Source organism: Ranitomeya variabilis, chromosome 1, assembly GCF_051348905.1.
Source record: "Ranitomeya variabilis isolate aRanVar5 chromosome 1, aRanVar5.hap1, whole genome shotgun sequence".
NCBI classification, from domain to species: domain Eukaryota; kingdom Metazoa; phylum Chordata; class Amphibia; order Anura; family Dendrobatidae; genus Ranitomeya; species Ranitomeya variabilis.
The window spans coordinates 306,382,479-306,399,844 of NC_135232.1; the positions used below are offsets into that span (position 1 = coordinate 306,382,479).

General features: G+C 38.4%; 1 protein-coding gene across 1 annotated transcript in view; it reads right to left on the minus strand.

Moving 5' to 3' along the window:
- Positions 1 to 17,366, minus strand: part of TBX5 (T-box transcription factor 5) — a 140,566-nt gene that overhangs the window by 111,330 nt on the left and 11,870 nt on the right. Inside the window, exons 5-6 of the mRNA XM_077296451.1 lie at positions 8,865 to 9,012; positions 7,330 to 7,392 (exon numbers count right to left, since the gene is read on the minus strand). Coding sequence (XP_077152566.1) covers positions 7,330 to 7,392; positions 8,865 to 9,012 — 211 coding nt within the window. The remainder of the gene's footprint in view (positions 1 to 7,329; positions 7,393 to 8,864; positions 9,013 to 17,366) is intronic.

The following is a 17,366-nucleotide window of genomic DNA, read 5'->3' on the forward strand; positions in this document are numbered from 1 at the left end:
CAAAAATTCTATTTTAGCCCCCAGTTTTGTATTTTCCCAAGAGTAACAGGAGAAATTGGACCCCAAAAGTTGTTGTCCAATGTGTCCTGAGTACGCTGATACCCCATATGTTGGGGTAAACCCCTGTTTGTGCGCACGGGAGAGCTCGGAAGGGAAGGAGCACTGATTTACTTTTTCAACGCAGAATTGGCTGGTATTGAGATCGGACGCAATGTCGCATTTGGAGAGCCCCTGATGTGCCTAAACAGTGGAAACCCCCAATTATAACTGAAACCCTAATCCAAACACACCCCTAACCCTAATCTATACTGTAACCCTAACCACACCCCTAACCCTGACACACCCCTAACCCTAATCCCAACCCTATTCCCAACTGTAAATGTAATCCAAACCCTAACCCTAACTTTAGCCCCAACCCTAACCCTTACTGTAGCCCTAACCCTAGCCCTAACCCTAATGGGAAAATGGAAATAAATACATTTTTTTTATTTTTTTATTTTTCGTAACTAAGGAGGTGATGAAGTGGGGGTTGATTTACTATTTATAGCAGCCGTCACACACTAAAAGACGCTTTTTATTGCAAAAAATGTTTTTTGCGTTACCACATTTTGAGTGAATTTTTCCATATGTTGGTCCACAGAGTCATGTGAGGTCTTTTTTTTTTTGCTGGACGAGTTGCCATTTTTATTGGTAACATTTTCGGGCATGTGACATTTTTTGATTGCTTTTTATTCCGATATTTGTGAGGCAGAATGACCAAAAACCAGCTATTCATTAATTTCTTTTTGGGAGGGCGCTTATACAGATCCGCGTTTGGTAAAATAGATAAAGCAGTTTTATTCTTCGGGTCAGTACGATTACAGCGAAACCTCATTTATATCATTTTTTTATGTTTTGGCGCTTTTATACGATAAAAACTATTTTATAGAAAAAATAATTATTTTTCATCGCTTTATTCTGAGGACTATAACTTTTTTATTTTTTCGCTAATGATGCTGTGTTGCAGCTAGTTTTTTGCGGGACAAGATGACGTTTTCAGCGGTACCATGGTTATTTATTTCCGTCTTTTTGATCGCATGTTATTCCACTTTTTGTTTGGCGGTATGATAATAAAGCGTTGTTTTTTGCCTCGGTTTTTTTTTTACGGTGTTCACTGAAGGGGTTAACTAGTGGGACCGTTTTATAGGTCGGGTCGTTACGGACGCTGCGATACTAAATATGTGTACTTTTATTGTTTTTTTTATTTTTATTTAGCTAAAGGAATGTATTTATTGGAACAATATTTATTTTTATTATTATTTATTTAGGAATTTTTTATTTTTTTTTTACACATGTAATTTATTTTTTTTTTACATTTTTACTTTGCCCCAGGGTGGGACATCACAGTAAAGTGACAGATCGCCGATCACACAGCACAGCAGGGAGGCTTCCCGACGCCTGATCTGAGCAAGCGCTGTGAAGCCACCTCCCTGCAGGACCCGGATGCAGCCCCGCGGCCATTTTGGATCCGGGGACTGCAGGGAGGAGACGCTCGGTACAAAGTGAGCACATCGCCTTGTACCGATCGTCTCAGGGAAGCCCACAGGGAGCCCCCTCCCTGCGCGATGCTTCCCTATACCGCCGGCAAACTGCGATCATGTTTGATCGCAGTGTGCCGGGGGTTAATGTGCCGGGGGCAGTCCAAGACCGCTCCTGGCACATAGTGCCGGATGTCAGCTGTGATAGTCAGCTGACACCCGGCCGCGATCGGCCGCGCTCCCCCCGTGAGCGCGGCCGATCGCGCTGGACGTACTATTCCGTCCTTGGGAAGTAGGGCCCACCCCACATGGACGGAATAGTACGTCCGATGACAGAAAGGGGTTAAGCCACTTTTTGGAAGTATGCTTGTGGTCATTGTCCATTTGGAAGACCCATTTCTGCCCAAGCTTTAACTTCCTGGCTGATGTTTTGAGATATTGCTTCGGTATTGCCACATAATATTCTTTTCTCATGATGCCATCTATTTTGTGAAGTGCACCAGTCTCTCCTGCAGCAAAATAACCCAACAACATGTTGCTGCCACCCCTGTGTTTTACAGTTGGGATGGTGTTCTTAGGCTTCCGAGCTTCTCCCTTTTTCCTCCAAATGTTACGATGGTCATTATGCCCAAGAAGTTCACTTTTAGTTTCATCAAACCACAGGACATGTCTCCAAAAATTAAGGTCTTTGCTCCTGTGTGCATTTGCAAACATTAATCTGGCTTTTTTTATGTTTATTGTGGAGTAATGCCTTCTCACTGGCAGAGTGGCCTTTCAACCCATATTTATACAGTACTCATTTCACTGTGGATATTGGCACAATCTTACCAGCTTCCGCCTTCATCTTCACAAGGGCTGTTGCTTTTGTCCTTGGTTTGATATGCACACGTCATACCAAAGCACGTTCATCTCTGAGACACAGAACCCGTCTCCTTCCTGAGCGTTATGATGGCTGACAATTCCCATCTTGTTTGTACTTGCATATAATTGTTTATACAGATGAACGAGGCACCTTCAGGTATCTTGAAATTGTACCCAAGGATGAGCCAGACTTGTGCAAGGCCACTATTCTCTTCCTAATACCTTGGCTGATTTCTTTAGACTTTCCCATGATGCTACATGAAAAAGCAGTGTATTTCAGGTGTGCATTAAATACATCCACAGGTGTGTCTCTAATTAATTCAGATGTTGCCTAAAAAAACTATCAGAAGCTTCCAAACACATGACATCATCATATGAGCATTCTAGAATTGTTTAAAGGCATAGTAATCTTAGTGTATGTAAACTTTTGACTTTGCAGTAAGCAATAAAAATGCCTTAAAACATTCTCTCTCTCTCTCATTATTCTGGCATTTGGCAAAGATTAATAATTATGGTAATCCTTATTGACCTAAAGCGGGAAAAGGTTTATTCTGATTTTATGTCAGATATTGAGTAGGACATGCTTATATGTCTTTTTATATAGTGTATATAAATTTCTAGTTTCAACTGTAGATACAAAAATATATATATATAAATATGTGAGTGAGGAATAAAATCAGTGCTGTGTGTGTAGCTTACTGTACATGTTTTTTTTCCTAAATACATTTCTTTTGGAAAAAAAAGGCGGATCCCCTGACATTTTATTAACCAGCAGAGGAAAAGCAGACAGCTGGGGGCAGATATTTATAGTCTGGGAAGGAGATAATAGCCATAGAGCTTTCCAGGCTATTAATATCAGCTCCCACCTGTATGCTTAGCCTTTCCTGGTTATTAAAATAGGGAAACCCCACAGAAAATGACATAGGGTCCCCCTATAATTAATAACCAGTAAAGGCTAGGCAGACAGCTGCGGGCTGATATTAATAGCTTAGGAAGCGACCATCGATATTGTCCCCCTCCCAGATTAAAAACATCAACTTTCAGATGTGCTAATTCTGGCACTTAACCTCGCTCTTCTCACTTGCCCTTGTGCAGTGGCAAGTGGGATGATAGTATTGGGGTTGATGTCACCTTTGTATTGTCAGGTGACATCAAGCCCAGGGGATAGTAAGTAGCGATAGTAGTTAGTAGCAATTTTTTTATCACACCTTTTTATCACACCCATTGACTCCTATTTGTGAATGCGGTCTGATTTTTGCATACAATCGCAGCAGGCTGCGATTTTTTTCAAGTCCAATCATGATCCGTTTCGAGCTGGGAGAAAAATCGCAGCTGAACACACAATCATAGAATAATATTGGTCCAAATGCAATCCAATATTTAATTGGACTGCATTCTTCCGATTCAATCACAAGTGGGAGAATGCCTCAACAGATACTATTTTTATTAGAACACAAGTTTCTTTATTTATCACAGTTCAGATATTGTTTTATACATATTTATTATTGATTTCTAAATAATATGTTTTGTATAGGAATTTGAGTCATTTCAAAATGTATCTTTTTTTCAAGATCTCACTTACTAGCTTGCAAAATGGTATTCTGGATGCTTAGCACAAAAGTACAATTTAAAGAATTATCAGCTTGACAGACATTGGGAATTTGATTCTACAGGTTGAAAATGTTTTATGGTGTGACTTTCAATGGGATTCAGCAAATATACAGTATGGGCCATTTAAACAGGGCCTGTCACCAGGTCACAAGTGGCCAATTTTCTTTATTATTTATTTATAATCCCACAACTCCCCTGAGTATTCCATTTCTATTTATTTTTTTAAGGCTGTCTGAAATTTAGGCTTTTCCTAAGTGACAATTTTTATGGTCTTTACATGGGGACGTGCTTCATAGCGTAAGAATGCAGAGCAGCCTAAAGATATTCTACCCCCATTTCATTTTGTGTGCCACACACTCTTGGTTAAGACCAGAAAAATTTGCACTAAATAAAAAGACCTATATCTCCAGAATTGTATGGCGGTCTATAAAAAAATAAAAATCAGATTACTAAAAGGAGCAGATGAAATAAAATAAGAGGAAAAACTCTCCATTTCTGACTTGGTGACAGGTTCTATTTAACTATTTGTTTGGAGAGTGGGACGATTTTTGTCATCCGTGTGCAATCCGTTTTTTTACTCGGCAGGTATTAATCTTTTCCAGGACCATTTACAGTTTCCTATGCTACAGAAATGTAATGTAGTCAAGTCGGCATGAGAAAAAACTTGTTCCATGATGCGATGAGCAGCGTATATCGGACGGCGCACACCCATACAAGTCAATGGGTATGTGCAAAACATTGGACTACACTCGGATGTCATTCCAGTACAGTCCAATATACATCAACTCACACAATGGAGAAGATGGAGAAATTAAGTTCTTTATCTACTCCGCACCTTCGATCCTATTTTCGCATGTGAGAGAATCGGATCACTGTAGAATGACACTTGGCTCATGCTTGCAGAAGAGTTTGAGACAAGGGTCATTTGCATATAGCATCTTATTCTCTCGCATGAGAGAATCATCCAATGCTACTTACCAGTGTGAGCGAGCCCTAAGGGCTTTCAATCATCAGCTATTAATCTATTACAGGACCATTTACAGTTTTCTATGCTACAGAATTGTAATGTATCTGTAAAAATCTGATGTCACGCTGATGATTTGTACAGCATAAGATTTATTTCTCGCATCCATCCGATTTCGAAGTGAAATCGCAGCATGCAGTAATTTTTTTCTCACGCCAAATATATCTGATCTGCACTGCCTCATTGAATAGCATTGGTCCGAGTGCAATCACTTTTTGAATCCGATTGCGCTTGTCCGAGTTATACGCTCACGTGAGCGAGCCCTGAGTGTGAGGCGAGCTTGTGTAGCAGTGGAGAACTAGTAGAGAAGGCCTCCCACTTGATGTTGAGATGGAAGCCTATAGTTGCAGTGGAGGTCCAGCAAGATGGTGAGCCAGTGCCTGAATGATGTGTATGCGTTTTTTTTTTTTTAAGATGACTGGGAATGAAGGCCACAGCCAGAGAAAAGACATCACTGATGTGTGCTGTGGGTGTATTTCTACAACAATAAATGGGTGGTAGATGCACACTTGCTCCTATAAGCCCCCTGTGACATGTTCGCAAGGCACCAATGTTTTACTATGACAGCCATGGGCCCGCTGATGGTCCCCATGCCCCCATTTTGGTACTCTTTTGAACTTCAAAGGAGATGGTGATTTATACTACATGCTGCAATATTGTGGATATAGTATAAGCGATCAGATGATTGCAGGTTCAAGTCCCCCAAGGGGATTAACAAATTATAAAATAAAAAAAAGGTTTTAAAAGTATAAAAAAATATAAAAAACTGAATCACCCCATTTTCCCTCATTAAACATAAATACATTTTAAAAAAACATCTGGTATCACCGCATCCAGAAAAGTCAGATCTATCAAAATATAAAAAGAACTAACCCAGTTGATACATTTTTCAATCACTCATCATCCACAAAACATGCAATGTAAAGCGTTCAAAACTTCACATAACCCATAAAATGGTATCAATGAAAACGCCAGCTCAACATGCAAAAAACAATCCCTGTCACAATTCACGGAAAAGTAAGAATGTTACAAATCTTGGAAAAAGCAGTACAACCCAAAAATTTTTTTTTACAAACTTTTAACATTTTTTTCACCACTTAAATAAAAAAAATGCAAGTTTGGTAGAGTAATACAGTAACGCTGTAATTGTACTGACCTGCATAATCATGGTACCAGATCATTTTTACCATTTAATCAGCACTGTAAAAACAAAGCTCCGAAAACAATAGAATTGCATATTTTTCGCCACTTCATTTCGCTTTTCCATTTTCCCGTACATTCATTGGTAAAATGAATTATGTCATTCAAAACTACAATTTGTCTCACAGAAACGAGCCCTCATACTTCTATGTGAAAGGAAAAATAAAAATGGTGTGGCTTTTAGAAGTGCAGGGAAAAAAAGGAAAGCGCAAAAACAGAAAAATGGCCCTGTCCTGAAGAGGTTAACAGCACCAACAAAAATTTTCTAGGAGATTAAGTGGTTTCCTATGAAACTGACCCATGTGAATGACTCAAAATAAGAAAAATGTAGTTTGGGGGTTGCATTGGGAACAGTGACTGATGTCAATGGCGAAAATGTTTGCACTGAGCTGCTGAATATGTTGGTGCTGTATAATGTATGGGTAATAAATATCAGTTTGTTAAATAAGTTAGTATACCTATGATACATTATAAAATAGACCCATTAAATAGACACCTTTAACATATCTCCTGTCCATATTATGCTATTATACATTCATTCTGTATAGTGAAAAATGTGGAGCGGCCGTGAATTTTGTTGCAATATCTGAGCTGCTTTTTGGCAGTGTTCCCAGTCTGTCACTATGGCAACCTGTATGATTTCACTAACAGAATATAATCACGCACCGTATACATAGCCATCATGCCTCATACATGTCACCATTGTGCTGTAAGGAATGTTTATCTAGTAGCGTTTTATAGTATACGCTCATTGCATTATTACTTACTGATTGCTGGTTTTAGCCCTGTTACTTATTAGGAATTTACTATTATTTCACCACCAATGTGACTATTAACACAAAATGGTCGAAATGTTGCCCTTTTTGCAATAGTGACAATAGTAACTTGCAACTCCTTATTGCAGATCACAATTTTTGCACAATTTGCAATTATTAATTATAGTAATTTTTGCCACCATGTTGTCCCAGCTTGATCATCTGTATTCTGCGCACATTGGGGTTCATGCATGTAATGAAGTGTTGAACTTAGTTGTAATGCCACGATAAATATAAAACGAGAAATGGACATCATCCTAACAACAACAACAAAAAAAAACTAAAGGCAACACTGACGTACCAACGGCAAATAGTTTTCCTTTTTTATACAGGGATGCAGATGATTGTTCGCTAATATAACATTCTGTAAAATAAATAAAATGGATGTAAATTTGGTATAATGTTAGTGATGAACCAGGTGTATTAAAGGGCTGTCCAGGAAAAAAATAATAATTTGTAAAAGGCGTTAGACTGGTATGAACTAAAAGAATCCCCCACTCCTCCCATTCAAGCCCGAACCGGGTGCCCACTGGTTTCTACTTTCTGGTTCTTCCTTGGTACTCCAAGAAGGGCAGGAAATGCGGGCTCAGCCAATCAGTCGTGACCCGCCTCCATGAGTGATTGGCTGAGAAGACATTTCCCACAATTTATAAGTACCAGGAAGTTGACACCAGCTGGGACCAGTTAAGCTTCAGAAAGGGTGTGTGATCAGTAAGGTGAGTATCAATTCTTTTACTTTTGTTAAACCAAGATAAGCCCTTTTCAAAATATTTTTGTCTGGAAAAACAACCACTTTAAGATCTGGCAGCTATAACATGAAAAGTTCTGAAATTACCGGCTTATCTATGACAAGATATATGACTGGTTTGAATGCATCATCCTCCAAAAGTGTCTTGTTCTTTATACGTGAACGTCTTTGTGCATATGTTTGTAATATTCAAAATAGAGCCAAACTAGGTATCAAAATTTACACATAGTAGTAAACAAAATGTAAATTTAGAAAATGTAAACTTAAATATCAATACCAGAACACAGTGCTTTTGTGCATTGTCCTCCTGGATAGATATAGATCACTGTGTATTTTTGTATGTATAATCTATGCATATGTATATTTAATCTGACTTAACATAAGGTTCTGCATACCATTGCACTCTATAAAAATAATGCTTTATAAACTGTAAGGACATATAGTCATACCTCACTGGGGTTTATAAAACCAGAGAAAAACTAATAAATAATCAAATACATAATAAATGTATTAACTGTCAGTCTGTATGATAATCACCGTGAATAATCATATCACCTAATTAAGTAATTAAACAAATGGTAGTCAATACTGAAATCTTTCACCATGTTGTAAATAATTATTCCCTTTGATTCTTTAAATTGTGTAGACTGTATACGGAATGTATCACCTATTGTTTTTTTAATTAACAGATGATGATTCACGGACTTCCATAGGAGAGTTTTCTGAGAATGCTTTGTGATCTGTGCAGAGGGGAATAGGTGAGCTGTGAAATCATGATTTGTCAGAGCAAAATCATGTGTTTTATATAAATAAATATAGATAGATAGATAGATAGATAGATAGATAGATAGATAGATAGGTATTACTTTTCAATGTAATCCTGTCTACGATGATGACGAGATAGCTGCAGAAAGGTAGTCTGGGCTTAAGCTGCAAGATTTCAGGACTCTTTAAAATTAGAAAATACCATGGAACATTAGAGAAAATACACTACCTTTCTTTAAATATATTAATATAAATAATTAGTTTAAATATTAGATCATTTTCTGACTATACAATCCTTTTAAACAGTAGAAAACGATACTTACGTGTCCAAAAGGATCTAGATGGTTATTTGTGAGCTTCAGCTTCTGGAATGACACCAGCTGCCTCATCCAATGTGCTCCAGTAGCCGGAGAATCTGGGTGAACATACAAACGGCCAGGCATTGCCGGCTCAGCTTTCCCAGTAACTGACCTACATCAAGAACACAAATGAAAAAATCCATTGAATTGTACTGAATTGATATAGGATCAGGTAAGTTGCCTAGTTGCTTACAAACTCCTAAATTGAACTTTGTTGCCCAGGCACCTGGAGCAACCTTTATCTGAGCTTTTCTATAGCAATAAAGATGATTTGCTATGATGTAAGTGTTCGCATCTCTCATGGCGTGCACTTTATGCCTTAGTAGCATTATACAGTTACGATATTTCACTGGCGCATGCACAATTAATTTTGTTTATTCTGGACACAGTAAGCCTTTGGAATACCCTCCTTTTGTGCATCATCCTATTTTAAATGTGGATATTGTGTCCTATGATTTTTTTAATAGCTTTCAATTAACATTATATATATATATATATATATATATATATATATATATATATATATATATATATATATATATATATATATATATGTATATATATACACATACAGCTCTGGCAAAAATTAAAAGACCACTGCAAAATGTTCAGTTTGTTTGATTTTTCTCTTTATAGGTATACTGCTAGAATACCCACGGCATCGGAAAATATGTTAAACTGTTGGTTATGGTAGCTAAAGTAAAATTTTCAGTGTCACCTGAAGGAGCTCACATCTCAGTAATGAAAACCCCCTCACAGGCAACCTTGTCTAGTTGCCCATAGCAACCAATCAGAGCTCAGCTTTCACTTTACCTCAGCAGCTTCAGTGATGAAAGCTCCCTGTATAGTAATAATAGTAATAATGACAATCTTACTATGAGGCATTTTTCGCCTGACCAATATTGCTGCTCAGTAATGTTCATCTGTGTGCATAGGGTGCATCCATCTGAGTGTGTTTGCATGCGTGTGTGGTGTTGTGCTTGTGTGTGTGGGGTGCATGTGATATTTATGGGGTGGTGTTGTGGTATTTGTGGGGTGGTGGTTGTGTTGTGTGTGCCTAGAGTGGTCTGGTGTTTGTGTGGTGTGTTGTGGCATTTGTGTGATGTTGTGTGTGTGTGTGTGTGGTGTGCATGTGGTATTTATGGGGTGTTGTGGTATTTGTGGGGTGGTGTTTGTGTTGTGTGTGCCTAGAGTGGTCTGGTGTTTGGGCGGTGTATTGTGGCATTTGTGTGGTGTTGTGCTTGTGGGTTGGTGTATGTGTGCGGTCTGTGTGATGTTTGTATGGTGTTTGTGAAATATTTGCGTGTTGTGTGTGGTGGTGCGGCCCCTTTAGCAGCGACTCTTTGGGCCGTCATTATAATCTGTCCCTGTCAGTCACAACTGTTGTTTTCCCCTCAGCACTTTTACTTTCAACTTCACATTTCTGCATTATATGTATAGGGCCTAACTTCGGGGGCCCCAATCTCATGACGGGGGAACACTAGCGAGATTTAGCGTGTGCAGTATTCTGCTCCTGTGGGTGGAGGGGGGTGTGTCAAATTTCACCCAAATCAGGCGAGAACTGTGGATTTGTATGGAGCAGGCTACTGCAGATTTCACATTTCCCCATTATATGTATAGGGCCTAACTTCAGGGGCCCCAATCTCATGACGGGGTGATGCTAGCAAGACGTAATGTGTGCAGTATTCTGCTCCTGTGAGTGGAGAGGGGGCATGCCAAATTTCACCCAAATTGGGCGAGAACTGTGGATTTGTATAGAGCTGGCTACTACAGATTTTGAGTTTTATACACTGTATATAGATTTTTGAGTAAAATGTAAATTGTTCTTTTATTCTATAAACTTCTGACAACATGTCTCCGAAGATCCAAGCAATAAATTTTGTATTTTTTTCTGATAAAGAAAAATGGTGAAAATTTAAAAAAACTGCTTTCAGACCTCAAATAATGCAAAGAAAACAAGTTCAGAATCATTTAGAAACAACAATACTAATGTTTTAACTCAGGAACAGTTCAGAAATCAATATTTTGTGGAATAACCATGATTTTCAATCACAGCTTTCATGCGTCTTGGCATGCTTTCCACCAGTCTTTCACACTGCTTCTGGCGCAAAAATTTAAGTAGTTCTTCTTTGTTTGATGGCTTGTGACTATCCATCATCCTCTTGAGTACATTCCAGAGGTTTTCAATGGGGTTCAGGTCTGGAGATTGGGTTGCCCATGATAGGGTTTCGATGCAGTGGTCTCTTAAGTTTAGCCAGAGCTGTATATATATATACTGTATATATATATATATATACAGTTAGGTCCATATATATTTGGACAGAGACAACATTTTTCTCATTTTGGTTATAGACATTACCACAATGAATTTTAAACAAAACAATTCAGATGCAGTTGAAGTTCAGACTTTCAGCTTTCATTTGAGGGTATCCACATTAAAATTGGATGAAGGGTTTAGGAGTTTCAGCTCCTTAACATGTGCCACCCTGTTTTTAAAGGGACCAAAAGTAATTGGACAGATTCAATAATTTTAAATAAAATGTTCATTTCTAGTACTTGGTTGAAAACCCTTTGTTGGCAATGACTGCCTGAAGTCTTGAACTCATGGACATCCCCAGACACTGTGTTTCCTCCTTTTTGATGCTCTGCCAGGCCTTCACTGCGGTGGTTTTCAGTTGCTGTTTGTTTGTGGACCTTTCTGTCTGAAGTTTAGTCTTTAACAAGTGAAATGCATGCTCAATTGGGTTGAGATCAGGTGACTGACTTGGCCATTCAAGAATATTCCACTTCTTTGCTTTAATAGACTCCTGGGTTGCTTTGGCTTTATGTTTTGGGTCATTGTCCATCTGTAGTATGAAACGACGACCAATCAGTTTTGCTGCATTTGGCTGGATCTGAGCACACAGTATGTCTCTGCTTACCTCAGAATTCATTCGGCTGCTTCTGTCCTGTGTCACATCATCAATAAACACTAGTGACCCAGTGCCACTGGCAGCCATGCATGCCCAAGCCATCACACTGCCTCCGCCGTGTTTTACAGATGATGTGGTATGCTTTGGATCATGAGCTGTACCAAGCCTTCGCCATACTTTTCTCTTTCCATCATGCTGGTAGAGGTTGATCTTGGTTTCATCTGTCCAAAGAATGTTCTTCCTGAACTGTGCTGGCTTTTTTAGATGTTTTTTAGCAAAGTCCAGTCCAGCCTTTTTATTCTTGATGCTTATGAGTGGCTTGCACCGTGCAGTGAACCCTCTGTATTTACTTTCATGCAGTCTTCTCTTTATGGTAGATTTGGATATTGATACGCCGACCTCCGGGAGAGTGTTGGTCACTTGGTTGGCTGTTGTGAAGGGGTTTCTCTTCACCATGGAGATTATTCTGCGATCATCCACCACTGTTATCTTCCGTGGGCACCCAGGTCTTTTTGCATTGATGAGTTCACCAGTGCTTTCTTTCCTTCTCAGGATGTACCAAACTGTACATTTTGCCACTCCTAATATTGTAGCAATTTCTCGGATGGGTTTTTTCTCTGTTTTCACAGCTTAAGGATGGCTTGTTTCACCTTCATGGAGAGCACTTTTGACCGCATGTTTACTTCATAGGAAAACCTTCCAAATGCAAGCACCACACCTCAAATCAACTCCAGGCCTTTTATCTGCTTAATTGAGAATGACATAATGAAGGGATTGCCCACATCTGTCCATGAAATAGCCTTGGAGTCAATTGTCCAATTACTTTTGGTCCCTTTAAAAACAGGGTGGCACAGGTTAAAGAGCTGAAACTCCTAAACTCTTCATCCAATTTTAATATGGATACCCTCAAATGAAAGCTAAAAGTCTGAACTTCAACTGCATCTGAATTGTTTTGTTTAAAATTAAATTGTGGTAATGTCTATAACCAAAATGAGAAAAATGTTGTCTCTGTCCAAATATATATGGACCTAACTGTATATATATATATATATATATATATATATATATATATATATATATATATATATATATATATATTGGATTTATGTATATTATATATGATATCCTCATTGAATGGATAATGCTGTGAGTGGTGATTGAGGGGATCAATATATGAGATTTTGCACTGATATTTTTATGCCTTAAAGATTTATACGTTTGTTGTGGTTGAAATTTGGCTGTCATCCTATGATGAAAGTATAAAAAAATGTACTTTGGCTGCTGTCGCCATCTTTATTTACTTCTTGGCTTATATTACGAATTGGGGATCATCCTACAATGAGTGCACCTGCAAGCTTGGACTACCTGTGACAAATAATGGGTTGATATCCTATCTGTGTTTTTGCCCATAGCATCTGAGATCTTTGAGAAAATTTGTTTTTATTATAAAACAATATCAGTTTATTGGTCAGCTTCTTTCCTTGGCCACTCATACAAATAAAATGTAATTTTAAAGAGTTATTCGGGATTTTGCTTATTTTCCCTAGAGCTCAGAACTAACAAGCAGGGAGTTGGTGAAACGGTTTCAATCTCTGCGTGCTCAAAGCAGTCATGGACTGCTCCCACTGAAAATTCTGCAGCTTCATTTTACCTCATTTGAACAGAGTAACTCTTCCTCTTGTTATCTGCTCTGTCAACAGGGTGTCACTGACATCAAGCTAATTGACAATTGGCTCCCTGCAGTTGGGAAGCAGGGAGCCAGCGGTCAATCAGCATGACATCGGCAGACATACTCCATCGACAGAGCAGAGTGGAAGAGAAGAATCTGCTCTATCAACATGACATCACCAGAAGCTGCGGAATCCCCAGCAGAGATCGGCACTGGGTAGAACAGGCATCTGCCTTTAAGTTGTTAGCTCTGTGGGGAAAACTATGCAAAGCCCCAGGTAATCCATTTAATTCTCAATGCTGCTATTACTACTAAAAAATAACACAGCAATCCTTATTCTTGACTTTTGCAAATAAAAATAAACAAAAGTCTGGGCCTCTACAAACTGATAACAAAAAAGAGGTGAATACAGCCAATTAAATATGGATCCAACATTTGGAAATGCAGACATATAAAAAAATTGTATAAATAAAATTGTTAGATTAAACTCAACAGTATTTTTTTTTAATTACACAATGGAGTTCATCAAAGGAATAGTGCAAACATACACTGTAAAAAGTAATAATCAGAATATATACCACAATTACATTCCAATTCTACATTATTTAAAATATATATGAAAACATATGTGTCGTGCATTAAATTTATGTGTTTTTCAGGCGTGTTGAAAAGAAGTAACATGGCATACGCCATATTTGATGCTAAATACCGGTGTGTATGCACAATCGGAGTAAGATGTTATAAGGAAGGGAAATGTGTTTAATATATACAGTCAGTTTTGAAAAAATATCTTACCACTGGATGAAGCATTTCCCTGCGAAACGCACATCGGGTGTGGTGGGCACCTGGATACCTACCTTTAAGGTAATTGTGTGCAATTTTAATCAATTACACCTTATTTCTTGCTTTATTTTGTATATATGTGTTTTATATTCTGTGTTTGATATGTGCTTAGCATGATGCTCGGCTTAACTTATTTACTTACAGTTTTGCTACGCAGTTGAATCACATGCACACCTTGTAAATACACATGCAAACATATGTGAATTTCCATATATGATATACAATGCATATTTTTAATGCTTGATCTTCAGTGATTACCTCACAGTGGATACTCATTTGGCTATTTAGACATTTTGGATGCATAATTGGTCCATATACATATTGTTTGTGTAGACACAGACTCATGCGATTTTCCTTATGTGAGCTTACTAGTGATGAACAAACGTGCTTGGATAAGGCGTTATTCGAGCATGCTCAGGTGCTAACCGAGTGTCTTCTGCGTGCTCAAATAATATGTTTGAGTCCTTGTGGCTGCATGTCTCGTGGATGTTTGACAGCCACAACACATGCAGGGATTGCCTAACAAACAATCCCTGCATGTGTTGCAGCTATCAAACAGCCGCGGGGACTCTGACATATTTTTCGAGCATGCTGATGACATTCAGTTAGCACCCGAGCATGCTCGAATAACGCCTTATCTGAGCATGTTTGCTCATCACTAGTGCTTACCGATGTATATTGATCTCTTGATTGACAGTATACAGTATATACCAATATCCAGTTATACCCACCAATTGTCTCTTCTGTGGTTTCTCATTTTTTTAACATACCTTACTTTGAATTTTATATTTTGTCAGCTTAACAAAATTATTGTTTTTATATGTAGCCCTTGTTTAAGGCTTTTTTCTGTCAGTATGTACAAAAATATATTATGCCAGGTGCACTATTTTGATAAATTTGGGACAATTCTCTACATTATCAATGTAACTCATTGTGTTCAATAGGACATACTACAGCAAAGGGCATATCTAACGCTGCACCAGAACCTATGGTGATTTATTCAGTAGATTTTATTTCACATAGTGTGCGCCTATTTCTTTTCTCACTTTTGTCAGCGTATATTGCATAGTTGAATGAGGGGCGTGATATTGATTATACAGCACATTGGTTATGATAAACAATTACCAACAGAAGCATTTCCCCATCAACAGTTCTTACTGAGAGGGTTCCTCTGCTTCTTTGCCAACAACACATATTTAAACTGTGGCTTATGTTTGGAACGCCCATTCCTAAATAGAACAAGATGTGATATACAGTAAAAGTGTCTGAAGTATCAGAAAGCCGTCCAAGCAGCACAACTATATCCAACTCCTAGAAGACATTGTTACAGTCAACCAAATGTGACTGTTAATCTATGACCAGATTATTCATTTTTTGGCCAAAACCATGAAAACGCTCTAATACAATGCCAATGACAGAAAGTAGCATCCTGCTGTAAACCCTGATAGCAATCATTTCTCATTTTACGATGCCACTTGTGTTTTTTAGAATCGAAATTTAATTAATACAGTAAAACATATGGGATCTAGATGAATTGCTATAAAAGTGAACTCAGAGCAATATTAATACTTTAAGTTACTAGTAAAAGTTCTAAATATATTTTTTATTACATGAGGATGGCAAAGAACCACTCCAGACCCGAAATGCTGCCTTAAAAATGCCTGATGCATCTTGATGTGATGCCTCTTAACTCTATGGAAAATATTTCTTCCAATCACAAGGGAAAATTATATTGTAGACATGAATTAGTGGTGCTCCCCATAGCAACAAACCATATTCTAGCTTTAATATATTAGGGGAAATTAAAAAATAAAAGGATCTTTCTATGGTACTGTAAGAAATGTGCCCACTACGTAAAACTGAAGATGAAGTTTGAGTAAACCTTTTTGCCTTATTTACAATAGTATGATAAAGGGGATTCCTGATTTGTTTTTTTGTTTTTTCTTTTTACTATGGGCCTAAGAAATAACAGGCAAGTACTCGATAACTACCTGCCTGGTCCACCCGGCGTCAGCACAGAGAGGTGATAGACCACTCATGCCGGCGATTTTGCTGCTTCACGTCAGCAAAGTATCTCTTCCTCTTCTGGGCTGTTCTGTCTAATTGACAGCCGGCTTCCTGCAGTTAGTCAGTGACCACTCTGATCTGGCCCGAGATTGGCGGCAGGCAGAACAGGTAGGTAGTTAGCAACTACCTGCCTGTTAGTTATTATAGTAAAAAAAGAAAACACCCTTTAGCACTAATATGAGGATCAATTAAATTCCATAGTTCTCCTTTTATTTCTGTTTACACCAGTGTCATGGCTTCTGATCTTAATAGAGCTATTTTCTACAAATCATGAGTCTTAATGGGTTTCCTCAGGATTTTTGTAGGGTTTTAGTCTTTTAGGCTGTTAGACTACCTTATTTTTGGCATCAAATTTAACAGAATCAAATGCAGAAAGGAAAAAATTGTGCCATTATCTCATTAATTTCATGTGAAAATTGGAATCATAGGCCTCTGTTCATCAAGACTGACATTGTTCTTCGGGGTTTTGATGAGGCAGCATGTTGGAGCCAGAGACTCCTGATTCATAAAAAGGGTTTTCCAATACTATTTTATTGATTTTACTATGGGTCTAAGAAATAGCAAGTAGGTAATTGCCAACTACCTGACTGTTTTATCCAACGTCGGCTCAGATTAGTCACGGACTGCTCTTGCTGGCATTTCTGCTGCTCCATATCAACAGCAGATCTTCCTCTTTTGGGTTGCTCTTTCGACAGGGCATGACTTCCAGTATCTTGATGATTGACCATAGGATTTATGCAGTTAGGCAGAAAAGAGCTGGCTGTCAATCTGCATTATATTGGCTGCCAAGCGCCATCAACATTGCAAAGAGGAAGAGAAGCAGCTACTCCATTGATGGGACTTCAGCTGAAGTGGTCTGCGACTGATCTGAGCTGGCGGAGATCGGCGGCAGGTACTTAGTTCTTAGACTTAAAAAAAGTCCCAGATAACCCCTTTAGGAGGCGCAAGCCTCTTTAGGGATCATGTGCATCTGAC